Source organism: Solea solea, chromosome 5, assembly GCF_958295425.1.
Source record: "Solea solea chromosome 5, fSolSol10.1, whole genome shotgun sequence".
NCBI classification, from domain to species: domain Eukaryota; kingdom Metazoa; phylum Chordata; class Actinopteri; order Pleuronectiformes; family Soleidae; genus Solea; species Solea solea.
This window is the reverse complement of record NC_081138.1, coordinates 29,976,161-29,992,565: the sequence shown is the minus strand read 5'-3', so window position 1 is coordinate 29,992,565 and position 16,405 is coordinate 29,976,161. Positions and strand designations below refer to the sequence as shown.

At 43.7% G+C, this 16,405-nt stretch overlaps 3 protein-coding genes across 3 annotated transcripts in view; 2 read left to right on the top strand and 1 right to left on the bottom strand.

The window, feature by feature from the left end:
• Positions 1-16,405, top strand: part of psmd13 (proteasome 26S subunit, non-ATPase 13) — a 108,187-nt gene that overhangs the window by 86,121 nt on the left and 5,661 nt on the right. The gene's annotated exons all lie outside the window — the stretch shown is intronic.
• On the top strand, positions 369-9,114 carry drd4b (dopamine receptor D4b). The gene is made up of 4 exons (XM_058629249.1): positions 369-1,861; positions 4,189-4,301; positions 5,056-5,663; positions 7,847-9,114. The coding sequence occupies exons 1-4, from the start codon at positions 1,616-1,618 to the stop codon at positions 8,053-8,055; spliced, it is 1,176 nt and encodes a 391-aa protein (XP_058485232.1). The 5' UTR covers positions 369-1,615; the 3' UTR covers positions 8,056-9,114.
• On the bottom strand, positions 10,564-16,351 carry sirt3 (sirtuin 3). Its single transcript, XM_058629252.1, has 8 exons — positions 15,704-16,351; positions 14,942-14,993; positions 14,211-14,390; positions 13,570-13,802; positions 13,386-13,486; positions 12,822-12,983; positions 12,225-12,440; positions 10,564-10,717 (listed from the first exon to the last, which is right to left on the bottom strand). Exons 1-8 carry the CDS (start codon positions 15,762-15,764, stop codon positions 10,694-10,696), a joined length of 1,029 nt encoding a protein of 342 aa, XP_058485235.1. The 5' UTR covers positions 15,765-16,351; the 3' UTR covers positions 10,564-10,693.

Genomic DNA, 16,405 nt, shown 5'->3' with positions numbered 1-16,405 from the left:
TCTTTCCACCTCGAGAGAAGGTGTGAGAAGCTAATTGCTGCTAAGTTTACTATAATGATATTCATGCCACTTATGCCACCAGAGCACAAACACTTTCACAGCCTGAGTCCAAAAGTGAGTTTCGCAGGAAAACTTTGCCGTCAAATCTGTGAAGATCACAAGACCTCAGCTGAGAGTGAGAGAGACAGCGCGGGCTAAGATTAGCTTCTGTAAAGAGAATCTAACGTCATTATCACTGGATTCTAATCGCTTTATACAAAAATAATTGTATTAATCCAGTCTCAGACTGCTGAGAATCTGAGAGTCAAAAGATTTCATTTGTTTTGTCAACATGCAACTAGCAGTGGGGACATTTTTGTCCCCCTGGGGCTGCAGAGTGAGTGGGTTTGAACCCAAAAATCACAACAAATGAATACGTCATTAGCGTGGATCAAGGGATCGTTCAAGGTTCATGAAGTACTGCCCCCTGCGGCTCATCCATGCCAAGAAATGAGTCTGATTGTGCATTCCAGTTGTCACCTCTGAATATCCCAGTTAGGACGTTTCAACAGAACGCCCATAGTTCAGACAATCTGTTTGCTGCTGGTTCATGTGAATCTTCTGCCTTTTGCCAGCTCTCCATCTTTGTGAAAACCACAAAACGATAGTCCGTTACCGAGTTATTTCCGTGAAGGGGCATCGCAGCCGACCAAGCAAAAGGTTCTTCCCATGACTAAAACTATCTGGTGTGTTATTATCGTGAGGTCGCTCTCTGCGCAGCTTCTTGGGCATTTGGGACGGCTGCGGTGACGTCACGTTGCCAAGCTCTTTAACATGGAGAGCATCGTTATCTACTGCTAACGCTAACGAGGGCTCAGAGCGGCTAGATACTGGTTACAGGGTGAACTCGGGGGTGACGTCACTCACAGTTCCACAGCATGACAGATCACATTAACGATGACTCTGTTCACTTCGTGAAAGTCACACCTGTAAGACATTGGCAGTAACTGACACCTCTTGATTTGACTATTTTAAATACTGGCACTCTCATTTGCATACCAGCACCTCGCACAAGAGACCGGTACTTTATAGTTACATTTGTATCAATAATAGTCAAGCACCAGTTACTTCCAGGTGGTGGAATGGGGGGCCCTAAATTGCATTCAGTTTAGGGCCCCATAAAGGCATGGGCCGGAACTGCTTAGGAAGCTAAATGGAACTCAGCCTTCATTCATTTGATCACTTACACCTTGTCAAAGGTTGTCATAGAGCTGAGTTAAGAGCTCAGTGAGTTCCTTCCTCCCCGCGGAGTCTGTTCACACTCAGTCTCTGTTAAGCAGATTTCAGCGGATGGATTTAAGCCGTTGCTCTCTGATTCGTGCACTTTCCGAACTTCTTCCTCCTCCGTCATCGCCGCACCTGACTCAGACTCGCTCCACAGACTGGGTCTGCAGGCGCGTGCTGGACAGGATGACACGGGTGAAGCGGGATCGGGTCACAGCGAGCGGCGCGGCTGTGCGTTTGGAGCGCGGAGCGCACGGCGCGCAGCGCGGACACCGACGCCGCTGAGCCCGCGGCTCGTAGATGAAAAGCACAGCGGGCACGGTCGTTCTCTGCCCGCCAGTCTCCGGAGACCATGCCGGACAACTTCACTCATCCGACCGCCGTCGCACCGGCCGCTGTGGTCACTCACTATAATTTCTCCGCGCTCGTGTTCGGGATTCTGCTGATTGTGGTCGTGATCGGCGGGAACGTGCTGGTGTGTGTGAGCGTGTACCTGGAGAAGGCTTTAAAAACCACCACCAACTACTTCATAGTCAGCCTGGCGTTTGCAGACCTGCTGCTGGCGCTGCTGGTGCTGCCGCTCTTCGTTTACGCAGAGGTAAACAAGATGTCCGAGGGGTCAGAGGTCATGGCTGGGTTCATGTTTGTTTGCACAGTATGGTTTAGTGTGATGTCAGCGTGTGTCAGTGTGGAGCTGTCTGATCTCATCTTCACACTGAATATGCAGCAGGATGTTGTGTGAGGGAGACAAAAAAATCCACAAGAGACACAAAACAGCTACAAAATGAACTGCAAAACAATGCAGAAGCGGAAAGGGACAAAAAACAACAGCGAATAAGAGACAAAACAACCAGAAAGAGACAAAATAACCATTAAGCAAGGCAGAACAACTTACACCATACACAGGACCACAATGAGAGACAACCACCAAAAGATGCAAAGATAAAACTACATGCAACAAGGGCTGCAACTACCGATTATTTCATACATGAGTCTATCGATTATTATATCGATCAATTACATTAAGTCTGCTCCATAAAATGTGAGATCGGTGTTTGTCAAGCCTGGAAATGCTGACGTTCTCAAATGTCTCATTTTGGTCAACTAACCAAAACGATTTTATTTGTTACGCGGAGCAAAGAAACCAGAAATTATTCACAGTTAAGAAGCTGAAAAATCCGAAAACTTCTGTACTGCGATTTATTGATCATCAGAATAGTTTGATCGATATCCCATATTCTCGAGAGTCACACAGACACGGGTTCTTTGTCATAGATAGGATCCACATTTTAAAATGAAATCCACGTGAGACACCTCAGACGGACACAAAACTGAGGACAGATGTGCTGCAGTGAGCTGGCTGTCTCTCTCTCTTTCTCTCCCACCTCTTCATTCAGAATAAATTAAATATGAGAGGGCTGTGACTCGTTTGATGACAATAGTTCTGTTCAATGATGATAATAAAAATAAAATAATTGTCTTTAATTAAAGGCAAACCTTTACAAATGAAAGTTCTGACAAAATAAAATATGTACGTAAACACATGGGTCAAAGGTCACAAATGCTTTAACTTCCTCATTCACTCAGGGACCTTAATTAATGCCATTTCACCTGTCCTCCACATTCACTCACCTGTCATCATCATTAACTCACCTGTCGTCATCGTTCACTCACCTGTCCTCATCATTAACTCACCTGTCCTTGTCATTCACTCACCTGTCCTCATCATTAACTCACCTGTCCTTGTCATTCACTCACCTGTCCTCATCATTAACTCACCTGTCCTTGTCATTCACTCACCTGTCATCATTCACCTGTCCTCGTCATTCACCTGTCCTCATCATTAACTCACCTGTCCTCATCATTAACTCAGCTGTCCTCATCATTCACTGCCAAAGTTTCCAGTGCAGTGAATTATTATTTTTTTAATTCAGACCAACATTTCTTGTTACTCAGTAACGGATGTGACATATTTATATATTTAGGTTCTTTGTCATAAATAGGATCCACATTTTAAAATGAGATCCATGAGACACTTCAGATGGACAAAAAACAGAGGACGGATGTGCTGCAGTGAGCTGGAGCCGTCTCTCGCTCTCTCTCTCTCTCTATCTCCCCCACCTCTTCATTCAGAATTAATTAAAGATGAGAGGCCCGTGACTCATTTGATGACAATAGTTCCATTCAATAATAATGATAAAAAAAGGTTTAGAGGCTATAATCTCAGCCTTATTAAAGAGCTCTCTGTGAGCTCAAAGACGCCCCGCAGAGGCTTCCCCTCACGTCCTCCTTCATTAGCGGCGTTTGTGACCTCGTTACCTGGAGCAGCAGCCAGTTAATCTGGGGACTGTCACACGGGTGGTTTGTCCTCGTATGCTCACTGGATTAAAAAAACTGAGAGTTAAAAACCTTAACACCCCCTAAAGAAAAGAGGAGAGAATTGAGGGTTTCCTTTGGTTTTAGGAGGAATGTTTTGTAACAGTTGCAGTGGTGCAAACACAAGAGGATTACACATATTTACACTTGGGGCAGCTAATGAGGTATTTCTGTGTGTGTGTGTGTGTGTGTGTGTGTGACAAAACAACCAGAAAGATACAAAATAACCATTAAGCAAGGCAGAACAACTTACACCATACACAGGACCACAATGAGAGACAACCACCAAAAGATGCAAAGATGAAACGCGTGTGTGTGTGTGTGTGTGGACATACAAACCTATCTTTGAGGGGACAATTTGTCTGGGCCCCACAACTTTAAAAGGCTTTGGGTTTAGGTCAGGGTAAGGTTAAAGGTTAAGGTTAGGCACTTAGTTGTGATGGTTAAGGTTAAGGTAAGGGGCTAGGGAATGCATTACGCCAATGGTGTGTCCTCACTAAGATGAAATAACAAGTTTCTGAGTGTGTTTGTGTGTGTTTGTGTGTGCAGTTTCAGGGAGGAATTTGGTCCTTGAACATGCTGCTATGTGACGGCCTGATGACCATGGACGTGATGCTGTGCACTGCGTCCATATTCAACCTGTGCGCCATCAGTGTAGACAGGTATGTGTTCGTTCCAGTACAGCAGCAAAAAAAAAATTCTTGTACCCGGTTGCCGCGCGGAGGGCAATAGAATGTAACTGCAGGCCCACATGCTGTAGGTTTAGGCCCGCAGTTACATTCTTTAATTTTCGTCATGCTTTAATTTTTGTAAATGTATGTACTGGATAGAGTTAACCTACTTAGCCTTACAGTTATTAAATCAACAATTAATGTACCATTAATGTAGCTGGGCATGGCAAAAATCGAGCCATGTTTTCACTGGACAACTTTATACTATTGATGGGCTAACAGTCCAGTAAAACCATTATTGAGATATCTAACTACATATTGAGGGGTTCTGTGTGGACGGAGATATTTCCTGAAACGATGTCGTCTTTGCGGGGAACTTTTTTGAAAAAGATTGTTTACGTTTCATGCCGTTTACGTCTGTACGTACTTGGCCTAAGACTAGGTTGGCTTCATGCTAACTGAAGGTTAGGGTTTGAAGATAATATGTTAATATAATTAACATATTATTTAGGTGGCTACCTAAAGCGGCTAACTCATGTCTCGTCCCATTTATTTATGTGTGGTTATTGATTTTATGAAGAGTTCAGGCGACCCCTGGCGGCTTGGTTACACTGGCATGATGAGAGCACCGTAGCCACGAGTACGGTATTGACACTGACGCGCAAAATTGAGTGTGTTACGCTAAAATGCGCTAGCTAGAACCCTGGTGTGCAATGTTAACTCGACGTACTTTTGTTTTTCGCAGATTTATTGCCGTCTCCATTCCTCTCAATTATAACCGTAAGCACGTGGACCGTCGCCAGCTCGTCCTGCTGTCGGCGACCTGGCTGCTGGCGCTCGCCGTGGCCTCGCCGGTTATTTTTGGCATCAACGCCGTGCCCCACCGCGACCCCAGTGAGTGCAAACTGGAGGACAACAACTACGTCGTCTATTCCTCGGTCTGCTCTTTCTTCATCCCCTGCCCCATCATGGTCTTGCTGTACTTCGGTGTCTTCCGCGGCCTGAAGCGCTGGGAGGAGACTCGGCGAGCCAAGCTACGCAGCAGCATCGAGGCCTGCCGGAAGCTGCAGCACGCCGCCGTCGCCACTGCTCTCCCCCCGCTGGCGGGCACCATCCCCGGACCTCTGCCCATGCCTCTGCCCAGGATCATCGAGAGGGACTTGGCCCAGTCTCGGCTGGACAACGATGACGACGACGATGACGACTGCGTGAGGCAGGAGATGCCGTACCCTCGGCAGTACAGAGAGAACTCTGTGCCCACGGTGACGTTCAGTAAACGGCCACAGATGAGGAAGAGAGCCAAGATCAACAACAGGGAGAGGAAAGCTATGAGGGTGTTACCTGTCGTCGTAGGTGAGTCCTTCCTCTCTTCACAGCTCAGGATTTCTACAGCAGAAGCAACTCCAACCTTATTTTCTCGATTAATCCAGTACTTGTTTGGTTCATAAAATGTCCAGAAAAGCTTGAAATGATGATGTTCTCAAAATGTTTCAGTTTCATTGATTTCTTTGTTGAAGGGAGCAATGAATGAAACCAGAAACGATTCACATTTTACCCTCAACAGATTTTTTACTTTCATGATTGCCGTCATCAACTTCACTCCATATTACACAATCCACTGCATTGCCTGCTAATGTTACATGTTATACATGTGTACACTTCAGTTTATTACAGTTTACTAAAACTAACCCTAAACTAAGCATCTACAAAACATAAAAACTAGTAAACCTGCTCTAAAAACTAATTAAAACAAACTCATTTTAAAAACAAAAAGTCAAAAATCCCAAACTATTAGAAAATGTTGTAGTACAGACGTCACTGTGACGGTGTTTTCGCACTCGCGTCACATACAGTTGCTGCAGTTGCCTGTTGTAGCTCAGGAGGCTGTGACACCCTGCTGACCCCCGCTGACCCCTGCTGACCGGCTGCCTCTCAACAAGAGCTTAAAAACTTTAATCCAATTATTGAGCGTCACGTGATCTTACAGACACGCCCATTGTCTCCCATTCACAGACTTAATTCTGCTCTGATGTCCTTACGGCGACTAGGTTATGGGACTATATGAAAATGTCACGACCAATAGTCATGTGTTTAAAAATCTGCTTTGAACTCTTAAAATGGCTCTAAAACACAGTGAAATCAAGTTGCGTGTGTGTGTTCTTGTATGCACTAAAAAAACTTGTTTACTTAAGGAAGTGAGGACATTTTTGGCTGGTCCTCACATTCTGACAGCCCTAAAAATGTATTTTTCAGAGTTAAGACCTGGTTTTAGGGTTAGAATTAGGTTTAGGTTAGTGTAAGGCACTTAGTTGTGATGGTTAAGGTTAGGGTAGGGGCCTAAGGGTTAGGGTTAGGGCTGTTGTGTTGCAGAAAATAAAAATTGCAAAACATAAAAACGGTGTATCTTCAGTTCCACCTTGACACTTTTTTCTGAATGACATTATCTCATATGGAAACGATGATGGTGTACATTTGCACATTTAAGAGTAATTATGGATTAAGCATTCAGGCCACACTGTCGAAGTGGCTACAATTGTTGCCTCACATAGAGCTGGGCAATATCACTAGTCTATATAAGACTAAATATATTTGTTAGCAATATTTTTGGTGTTCATTTTATATCAAAACAAGCATTTTTTACTTTACTTCTGTCTAATATCATCATGAATATCTTATATTGCCCACCTGCTACTGAACAGTTGTTTTTTTCTTTAGACCGGCCCCCTCTTGATCAGACTAGATGCTCATTGACCCCAGATCATTTGAGTTTGACACTCTTGGTCTATATCGTGATATGAATACAAGATGTGGTCTTAGGATCTTTAGGTCTTTGGATAATGGGAATAAATTGTGTTTTGAATTTGACCATATTTCCAGTCCATTTCGTCGTTTCTAACACGTGTAAAATTTCCTTCAACTAACGTTAAGAAGCCAAAGAAATAAAGCAGGTAGGATCTGAAATGAAAGGTAATAATATGTGTATTTTAAAAGCAACAACAGATCTTTTATTTTACAGTGTATCTTCACTCTAACTCTTTGAGAAGCTTGTGTGTGGCACATACTGTATAAAATTGTGTGTAAATAAATCTGTTAACGTGTGAGCCTGTGAGGGATGAAGGAGTAAAAGACTGCAGGTGAACTTTATTTTAGGAAAGTTAATTAACAGCTACTTCACAGTTTGGTGTGTGTGATGCATGATGCACTTTGTTTCACAATGAAGAAGCAGCAAGAGACAATTCATGAATCCACTGTCAAGTTTCACCATTTCACCATGTACTTTTTGTTTTTATCTATAGGTTTTGCACTGACTTGATTGATTTTTCTCTTTAAAAAAAGACTGGGTTAGACATTAGGGTTAGGGTCCAGACATTTTGTTCGAATCCAAATGTGAAAAAGTTTTATATGATAGACTTAATGAGCATGGAGTAAACTCAGCTTCGGTTTAGCTGCTAGCCCGTTTCTTGGCATTTTTCATAATTGGGCATTAGGCAGAGTTGGTGTCAGAGTTGAACGTCTCCCTTCCTGTCTTCACACAGGCTGCTTCCTGTTCTGCTGGACGCCGTTTTTCGTCGTCCACACGACGCGAGCCATGTGTTTGAACTGCAGCATCCCCGCCGGCCTGGTGAGCACCGTCACCTGGCTGGGCTATGTCAACAGCGCTCTCAACCCCATCATCTACACCATCTTCAACACGGAGTTCAAGAAGTTCTTCAAGAAATGCTTTCGCCGCTGCTTCTGCTGCTGATGAAGACAGACCTTTTTTTCCCCCCAGGGACAGGATGGAGGTTTAACCCGGAAAAACTTACGGTTCAGGTCGTATGAGGCACTCGCATGTTGGCAGCTCTGGCTTTTCTGAGCGGGACCCAGCCTGAGACATGCACAACAACATGGCTGCCAGTGTCTCGGGGTTGTTCTCAGCGTGTGTAAACCTGAACTGTCCCTTTAGCCTCTTTACCTCTTGCATCCAAGCTTCCAGGCCAATCTATGAGGGAGGTGGATGAGTGACGAAACACAAACCCTGTTCTTTGCTGACGTTTTACTCATGACATCGGTTTAATTTCCTGGTCTGGATTTTATCATTTGGTGGCAAACATTTCTGATTCCTGAGGATCACTGCCTCCTGGAAAATGGATGATGCTTTAGAGAAAGAGCTGCAGGAGGCCACTACAGACTCTTTCAGTTTGTATCAGCCTTGTTTTATGGACAGTCATGAGCCCCACCGCTACTGCTACATAGGCTGAATTAAATCTGTGGGGAAACACGGAGCTCAGTTGTGAAGTTAATCTTTGAGAATAACTTTTAAGGCGAGCCAAAAATTGTCCAAATTGTCCAGCACTGGTTGATGTACAACTTGTACCAATTGGCCGTACATGATTTTACTAAAAGCTGCAAATCACAAATAAGCTACAACAGCAGTAAAACAGAAGATTTCATTTTGATTATCAGATACTATTTGTTTTAAACATGAATGACGTTGAATTTTTTTTTGTTCACGTGCAAGTATGGCTTAAATTTGAGTAGCGCTGCCCTTTAAAGTGATGATAATTCATAATAGTGGTTATATGAGGTGATCGAACATAGTCGGTGTGTTACATCGCAGCTGGGATGTGTGGATGTGAGCTCACATGAAACATGGCTGATGGTAGGAAACAGAGAAAAGACACATTTTTAGCAACAGTACGGAAGCCTTAAAGAGTCATACATACCTGCATACATTTTATTTCCCCTGTTTTCCCGTCATAACGAGATAATTAAATGGGGAGATAATGAATGAAATGAAACGTGATAGGTCTGAGATTTCCATGAGGACACTGAATGATGTTTCCTCAAATTAATTATCTCGTTATTGCGGGAAAACGGAGAAAATAAAATGTATTTATGACCCTTTAGGGCTTCCGTACAACATAACAAAATAGAACACTGAATGTGTCCTGAAGTATTTAATTAGGTGTCTAAAAGAAAAGGGTTTTCCACTCGCAGCTGTGTTTTACTGACCTCGCACCCTCCTGCTACGACATGTAGCCGTGTAAAGTACCTCATTTAACCACCTGACATATCCCTTTAAGTCTTAAGTGGCAGTCACCAGCGTGTGTTCGGTCACTGCCTGTGCCTACCATGTGCCATGATACGTCCACGTTTTATGTGGAAACATTTATAATAAATGAAGTCGTCTTCCTTAAATATTTACCCTAATATTTCTCTTCTTCTACTTGGACATTATCTCACACAGACACAAGATCTACGATAAAAATCGACACTACAACAGGAAAATACACTGTTCTTTTCCCTCCGATTGTCTAGATGTATTTAGAACAAAAAGGTTTATTTCTCTCACGGTTTATTGTTGGTGAAATCTTCCCCTTTGTTGAGTTACTGTCGTCCATCCACCGGAGTCGTCCAGTCTAAAATGTGCAAAAAAAAAAACAACAGTCAGAATATAATAAGTGCAGTGATTTCAGGTTCAGGCATCAGGGGTTAAACTTTGGGACTGACAGCTGTCAAAATGTGGGATGATTTGTGTGAATAGGACAACAACAAGGCTTCAGATGCAGGTCTGTTAAATCCGTCTCTTCTTATTACGGAGACTCCAGCGTCACTCGTGCAGTAGATGTAACACATTTCTGCCAGGAGTGAAGATAAAATGAAGAGGTGAAAATTGGAGCGAGGTGCAGAAGCTGGTTTAAAAAAAACAAAAAAAAAAAACAACCCAAACTGCTCTGAAGCTGTGAATTCAATCAGATTTACAACATGACGAGGAGCAGCAAACTGCAAGCTCTCAGAGGCAGATGAGCTCAGAGGAGCTCAGTGTCACGGTGACTACAGGTCACACTCTGTGTGAGCTGTGAATCACCTAATGATCCTGCTGTGGATCATAGTGGGGACACGGGGGGAGTTATTACCCAGAAACTCTTGACTTAACCATCTTCATATAATCCACATTAAAACACATAGTAGCACAAAGGTCTTTTATATTTATATACCGGCTCAGCTGGACACAGTTAAGTTGCGCTCCCACTATAGCGAGCTGAGGCGATACTACGTGCCGGCCACTGATTGGTCACACAACAACAGTACAGCAAATAAATAATATTTTGGTCTTCATATAAAGAATCTCACAGATTATCCACCTTCCACGAGCCAAATGTGTGTTTATCAGGCATATGGTTGATATTACACAACGTAACCTTCATTATTTGACCGAGGGCCCCGTCACGTGCATCAGTGCTGAATACATAACTGTACACACCTGTTTTCCACTTATTTGCCATGTCAGCGAGTTCCCTTCACATAATGACGTCCCCTGTGTTTCTGCCGGATCCTCAAATGTGCAGGTCGTGTGTGTTTGTGTGAGAGAGTGTGTATGTTGATGCGGGGCGATGACATCATTCCTCTGTCTTTGTCACAGCCTGCAGGTAAGAGAAAGAAACAGAGAAAAAACACGGAGGTTTTCAGCATAACCATGACAACCATTCATCGACATCACCTGGCAGTTGTGGCGGAAATGACATCGCTTTTCTATCTTCTTCTTTTAGCATAATATCGTATCTTAACGGATGTTACAGAACAACCTTTTTTGTGGAGCTACTGACATTTCAGTCCACCAGATGGCGCCAGAAGTGCTCCCTCTCACTACAGCTGTTGTGCGAGTATATTGCAATATATTGGTGCTTTTCCATTATGCAGTTCTAGCACTACCCGACTCAACTCTGGAAGAGTCATTAGAGCGACGACCGACACAAGAATCAAATTGCCAACAATTGCCGAACTCTAGATAAGTGAAAAATCCTGAAAACGTGCATTAATCTCCAATTTCTGGTGTCAGGTGGACTCTGGTGTATTTAGCGAAAGCTAGGAATTACTGTGAACAAATCTTTTGAACTGATTCTAATGATTCAGTTACACCGGAAAGTCACTCGTATGTGTGTTTGTGTCGTGTAGAAAACCTCGTCGCGGCAGCTCAGCGCAGACGTGCTATGTTGACCCCGCCAACGCCGAGGAGGTCCTATAGTAATGGAAAACGACTGACACGGAACCGAGTCGAGAGTCGGGTCGGATAAGAGGCGAATGGTGCACGAACTGGAATGGAAAAGTGCAATATGATTTTACAAATACTCAGTTTGGCACAATATTGTGATAATATCGTACCGTGGTGTCTCTGGTGATTCCCACCCCGACAAAAAACATCATCCTGAGCCATACAATAGTGACAGCAGGAAAATCAAACAAAATCTACCGTTACACGACTTTATTCATGATCCTTTTGTATCAATTCGTCAACTGAAGATTTCAGTATCGAAAAGGACTGTTGGTTTTCACATCTGACAATTCATCTCAAACCGCCTCCCGATCAAACTAAAGAAGTGGTGCTGGATGTTTTTCCCTCTCCTCCAGCACCAGTGAACATCCAGGGAAATGGACACTGAGATGGTGACATCTCATCAGTACCTGGGCGTTCACATAAGGTCATTTGGAGTGCGGGGAGCACTCACTTCTTCTATGAGTGGCATCAGCCGTCTTGTTTGGAGTGGTCTGCTGCTGGGGCAGTAGCATCAGCTGTGGACAGGAAGAGGCTGAAGCCAGCTCTGTCCTTGGACGCCCCCTTGTGACCCAGTGGAGGTGGTGGGAGCGAGGAGAATGACTGCAGATCTCTGATTGACAATCTGTCCCACACCATCACAGCACTATAATGTACATGCTATTTTAACATATGTTGAACTTTCCCACATGTGGAAATGCATGTTTATAATTTATTACCTTTATCTTTACTGTCTTTGCTGCTGTGACAATGTAAATTAATAATAAAGGACTATCTTATCTTATTTCATCTTCTCTCTGATGATGGCTGAAAGACCAATCATTTATTTTGTTCACTACAAAGTGGATTTTTGTGTGAAAAGGAAATCACACACTGACTTCCTCCTCCGCAGCAGCTGCAGCCATCAGAGCTTCCAGCTCCTGCGTCCAGCCGAGGGCGTCGACCAAGGCCCGCACGCCGCTGACCACGTCGCCCAGCTGCACGACGTCCTGGCGCCGCCGTCTCCGGGCAAAAGGCCCCACCAAGTCCCTGTTGATGAGCAGACGGGGAACGGAGCTGCGCACTGCCCCTGCCAGACTGGCGAACGGCTCCACCTGCAGAGCAAAGAGTGGACAGCAACCACTTCAGAAAGTCAGAGTGCGAGGAGGCCGGTCGGCTGAAATCCGATCCAATCCAACTTTGTTTGCAAAACAATTTAAAACAAACAACCACAGTGGACCACAGTGCTGTACAGAATATTAAATAAAAGACAGAGTATATGAAAGGCATAGGAGCTCACACAAGGTGATAAGATGCATCAAAAACAACTCAAATAAATCAAAAGATGTAATGCAATTACATCTTCCTGGCTTGCAATTATTATATATATTATATATATATTGTAATGAAAAGGTTATTTTCTTTTAAATAATGATTTAACAGTACCTTTTGCAGAGTTTAGGGATAAATGAATCTACAGACATGGTGGCGCTCACCTCCAGTGAAGTGCCCATGACGATGAGCAGGTCAGCGAGCGGGAGGTCGGTCAGGTACTTCATGAAATGCCGCGGAAGCTCCTCCCCGAAAAACACAATGTCAGGCTTCACCACGCCCTTACAGGCGGGACATTTGGGGACCGTCCCACTCATGACGTCTGCCTGAGCAAAGAGAGAAACACGAGATTTATCAACTTTTAAATATAAAACATTGCAAGTAAATAAATAAATATTAATATGGAATGTTCACACAAGACTGTAAATGTCTGCCAGCCTTGACCAGTCAAGGGAAAAGAAGTCCTGTTCAGTCGGGGTGAAGACTATATCACAATACTCCATTATGATCTCAAACTAATGACCTTTATAACCAAATGTCACAGAATAAGGCATGTGTTTTGATATAGAATGATATAAAGTGCACAATGAAATCAGATTAATGATGCAAAATGGATCTAAAAATATCTAAACCAGACAGAAATAACTCATTTGAACTTGATTTTAAGTGGCGGGGCCGCAAGAGACCAATTGGGGCCGTGAATTTGTGACATCTGAGTTATCACTCACTCGTAGGTCATCGTCCTTGTAGTTTCTGAGGCAGACGGTGCAGGTGGCCGTGGCAAACGTGCCGTGGGCCTCGACTAGCATCTCTGCAGGAATTCCTGCTACTACACACACACACACACACACAGAGGAAATGAATGATGAGCTCAAAGTCAGCATTAACGACGTGTAGTGACGTCATACATACGTCTTTCCAGCCCGTCGATGTTCTGCGTGTACATGCGGAGGAGTTGACCCTTCTGGTGAAGCAGACGTACAAAGTAGTGGGCCAGGTTGGGCCGGTAGTTTCCCGGGTACAGCTCTTTGGCAAGGGTAAAGAACGGTTTTGGGTTTTGATGGAAGAAGCCAATCTCAAATATGGCCTCAGCGTAGGGGAGATTGTACTGCTGCAGGTTGTCATAGAGACCGCTGCCAGGAGACCTGAGAGCCAATAATGTCATATTTAGAGAAGACAGAGGCCATTTCCCAATGTCCAACCAACTTTGAGGCATGTTCATGGGAAGTCAGCGCCCTCTAATGGCAATTTTGAGCTCTTTATGGCCACTTTTATATCACCAATTTCCTCCCAGCTATTCTAGATCCTTTGTTTGTCACAGTGCCCTAAACAGGTGACATCATATAGATAAATAAACTTCCGCACCATCTCGCCATTTTTAAAAGCGTGTATATAGGCTCTTCTTTGTCCTTTTCCTAACTGACTGGACTGCTGACTCAATATTACTCGTCTAGGTCTTTTGCATAGAGTGAAAGTGGCTCTTTAGAAGGGACTCTGGGGACGGGGCCTTATGGAACGAAGTAGGAACAGGAAATGATATCGTTCCGTTGTACCTGAAATCCGGAATGCCACTCGGTGTACTGATCCCAGCTCCGGCCATCACCACCACCCTCTTGTGCTGCCGCTCTCTAATGTGTTTGGCGACGTCTTCCAAGGTCATCTGCTTGACCTCTGAACCGCCACCACGGGAGAAAAGTCCTCGAGCTCCATCCCGCCAGGGAGAGTCTGATTTTCTAGGAAGAGGCCAACAGAAAGAGCAAAAGTTTAAGTTAGAAGAAGCTAATGGTGTGTTCGGACTGGCTCGCTTTGCCCTTGTTGAACCCATTTTTTGGCTTCTAGCGCTATCATGAGGTCGCATTTGTTTGAAAAATGCGTACTCTACACAACACTACGAAAATTGGGTGCATGTGCCAGTCACAGCTGCTGCTGTTCCTCCAAGTTTCCTGGATGCAGTCTGGACGAGTAAAGCTACTAACTTACTATCCATGTACAATTAAAAACAAAAACCTTATGTCTTGCACACCAGTAGGGGAGATCTTTCTCAGTTAAATACTCAGAAGTCCACAGGGGTCGGTAAAAGCTTGTCACTGGATTGTGGTAATCCACTGATTTGTACAAAACCCCTAAAGTAACAGATAGTGTTTTGTTTTTTTAATCTTAATCTAACCTTCTGAGATTTAACTGGCTACGGTTGACATTTTATGTCATTACATTCACCCCACCTTGTTTTTAATATCCATCACTGTGACGATGCTGAATGTGGACCTGAACAGAACAAAAGTACCTTGAAGAAGCTGCTGCACCGTCAGCTGCAAACAAACGCCTCAGACCGAAGCCTGCAAACAGATAGAGAGAGCAGAAAATAACTTCTTTTTTAAAAATTAATATTACTTAAAAGCCTTAAAGTATATGGCATTTACTGTACTTGAGTATCAAAAGTAATTTTCTCATATAAAATGCACCTAAGTTTTAGAAGTAAAACTATTAAAAAAGTGGAGAGTTAGGACCGAGCCATGGCGGCTGAGTGGTAGGGCAAATTGTCTTTCATCTGGAAGGTTGTGGGTTAAATTCCTAGATCTGCTAGTATTATGTGTCCATGGGCAAGACACTTTACCCCATGCTGCAGCGTGTGAATGGGTATTAAAGATGTGTGAATGGCAAAAGCAGCTTATACAGACCATTACCAACTCATCTTCTTCTGCTTTCATTTGGTAGTAACGAGTAACAAAAATAGTTAGAGGAAATGTAGTGGAGTAAAAGTTTCTAGAAATACCAATAACAAAGTAAAGTACAGATATGTGAATTATTTGTACTTCATTACATTACATTACACCACAGAGAGAGTGTGTGAGGAAGAACCTCATTTCTGTTGAAGTCTATGGGTAACCTTTGAATTGTGAGTAGGATAAGGTAAGGGTTCAGCATCAACTGTTTATGGTTAAGGTTAGAGATCATGGTTTGTTTGTGCTTTCCAAATGAATAGAAGTCAATGCAGTGTCAATAATGTTACCTGTGTGTATGTGTGTATGTGTGTGTGCGTACTGACCGTGTGCACAGAGCCTCCTGCTCGTTACTGAGATTAACGATGAGCTCAATAATGACGTCATAATGAGTCTCGCGCTTTTATGTCTGTTAGAGCCGCGTCTGTCTGGAGCTGTTAAAACGTTTTCTTCATTTTTTAATGAAAATGCGCTCGCAAGTGTAGTAGCTGTAGTTCTTCGACCTCTGTGTTGCTAGCGAAACAGCCTGACTTCAGCTACGTTAAACGACCCGGTCGTTCGCCGAATTACAATAGCACATCCTTTTATAGACTACCCGTATTTAGTTGGTCATTAAAACACAATTGACTGGTTTAAATAAAGTCAACAGTGGCTTAAAACTAAACAGTACCCAGCAAAGGTCTAGCTAGCGCCTCCTACATTTCCCGTCAACCCCCAAAACGTAAAGACGTATTCTTCTTCTGTTTTTTGATAACGGTTGGCTGACAACGTTTGTGCGCATTACTGTCACCTTCTGGGAAGGAACAGTATGTCCAGGAAGAAGAGGAACGAAGCGTGTCTGTACATTATAACAAGCATTTACGAACTTTCCGGGAGCATGTGAACGGATTAACTGACAACAGAAAACGGCAGCAGTGCAGCTTTGTGAATAAAAACCGCCGTTAAACCTAGAGAAAGAAAAATAGTAAGTGTTGGTTGTGTTTTGGTTTTTCCTAAAGCGACGGTGGTACGTGAACGCAGCACTGCCC

Coding starts and splice junctions, on each gene's coding strand:
- drd4b (XM_058629249.1), top strand. CDS start 1,616: ATGCCGGACAACTTCACTCATCCGACCGCCGTCGCACCGGCCGCTGTG. Junction 1,862..4,188: donor CGCTCTTCGTTTACGCAGAG/GTAAACAAGATG, acceptor TTGTGTGTGCAG/TTTCAGGGAGGAATTTGGTC. Junction 5,664..7,846: donor GGTGTTACCTGTCGTCGTAG/GTGAGTCCTTCC, acceptor GTCTTCACACAG/GCTGCTTCCTGTTCTGCTGG.
- sirt3 (XM_058629252.1), bottom strand. CDS start 15,764: ATGACGTCATTATTGAGCTCATCGTTAATCTCAGTAACGAGCAGGAGG. Junction 12,984..13,385: donor ACAAGGACGATGACCTACGA/GTGAGTGATAAC, acceptor CTCTTTGCTCAG/GCAGACGTCATGAGTGGGAC. Junction 12,441..12,821: donor TCATGGGCACTTCACTGGAG/GTGAGCGCCACC, acceptor TTTGCTCTGCAG/GTGGAGCCGTTCGCCAGTCT.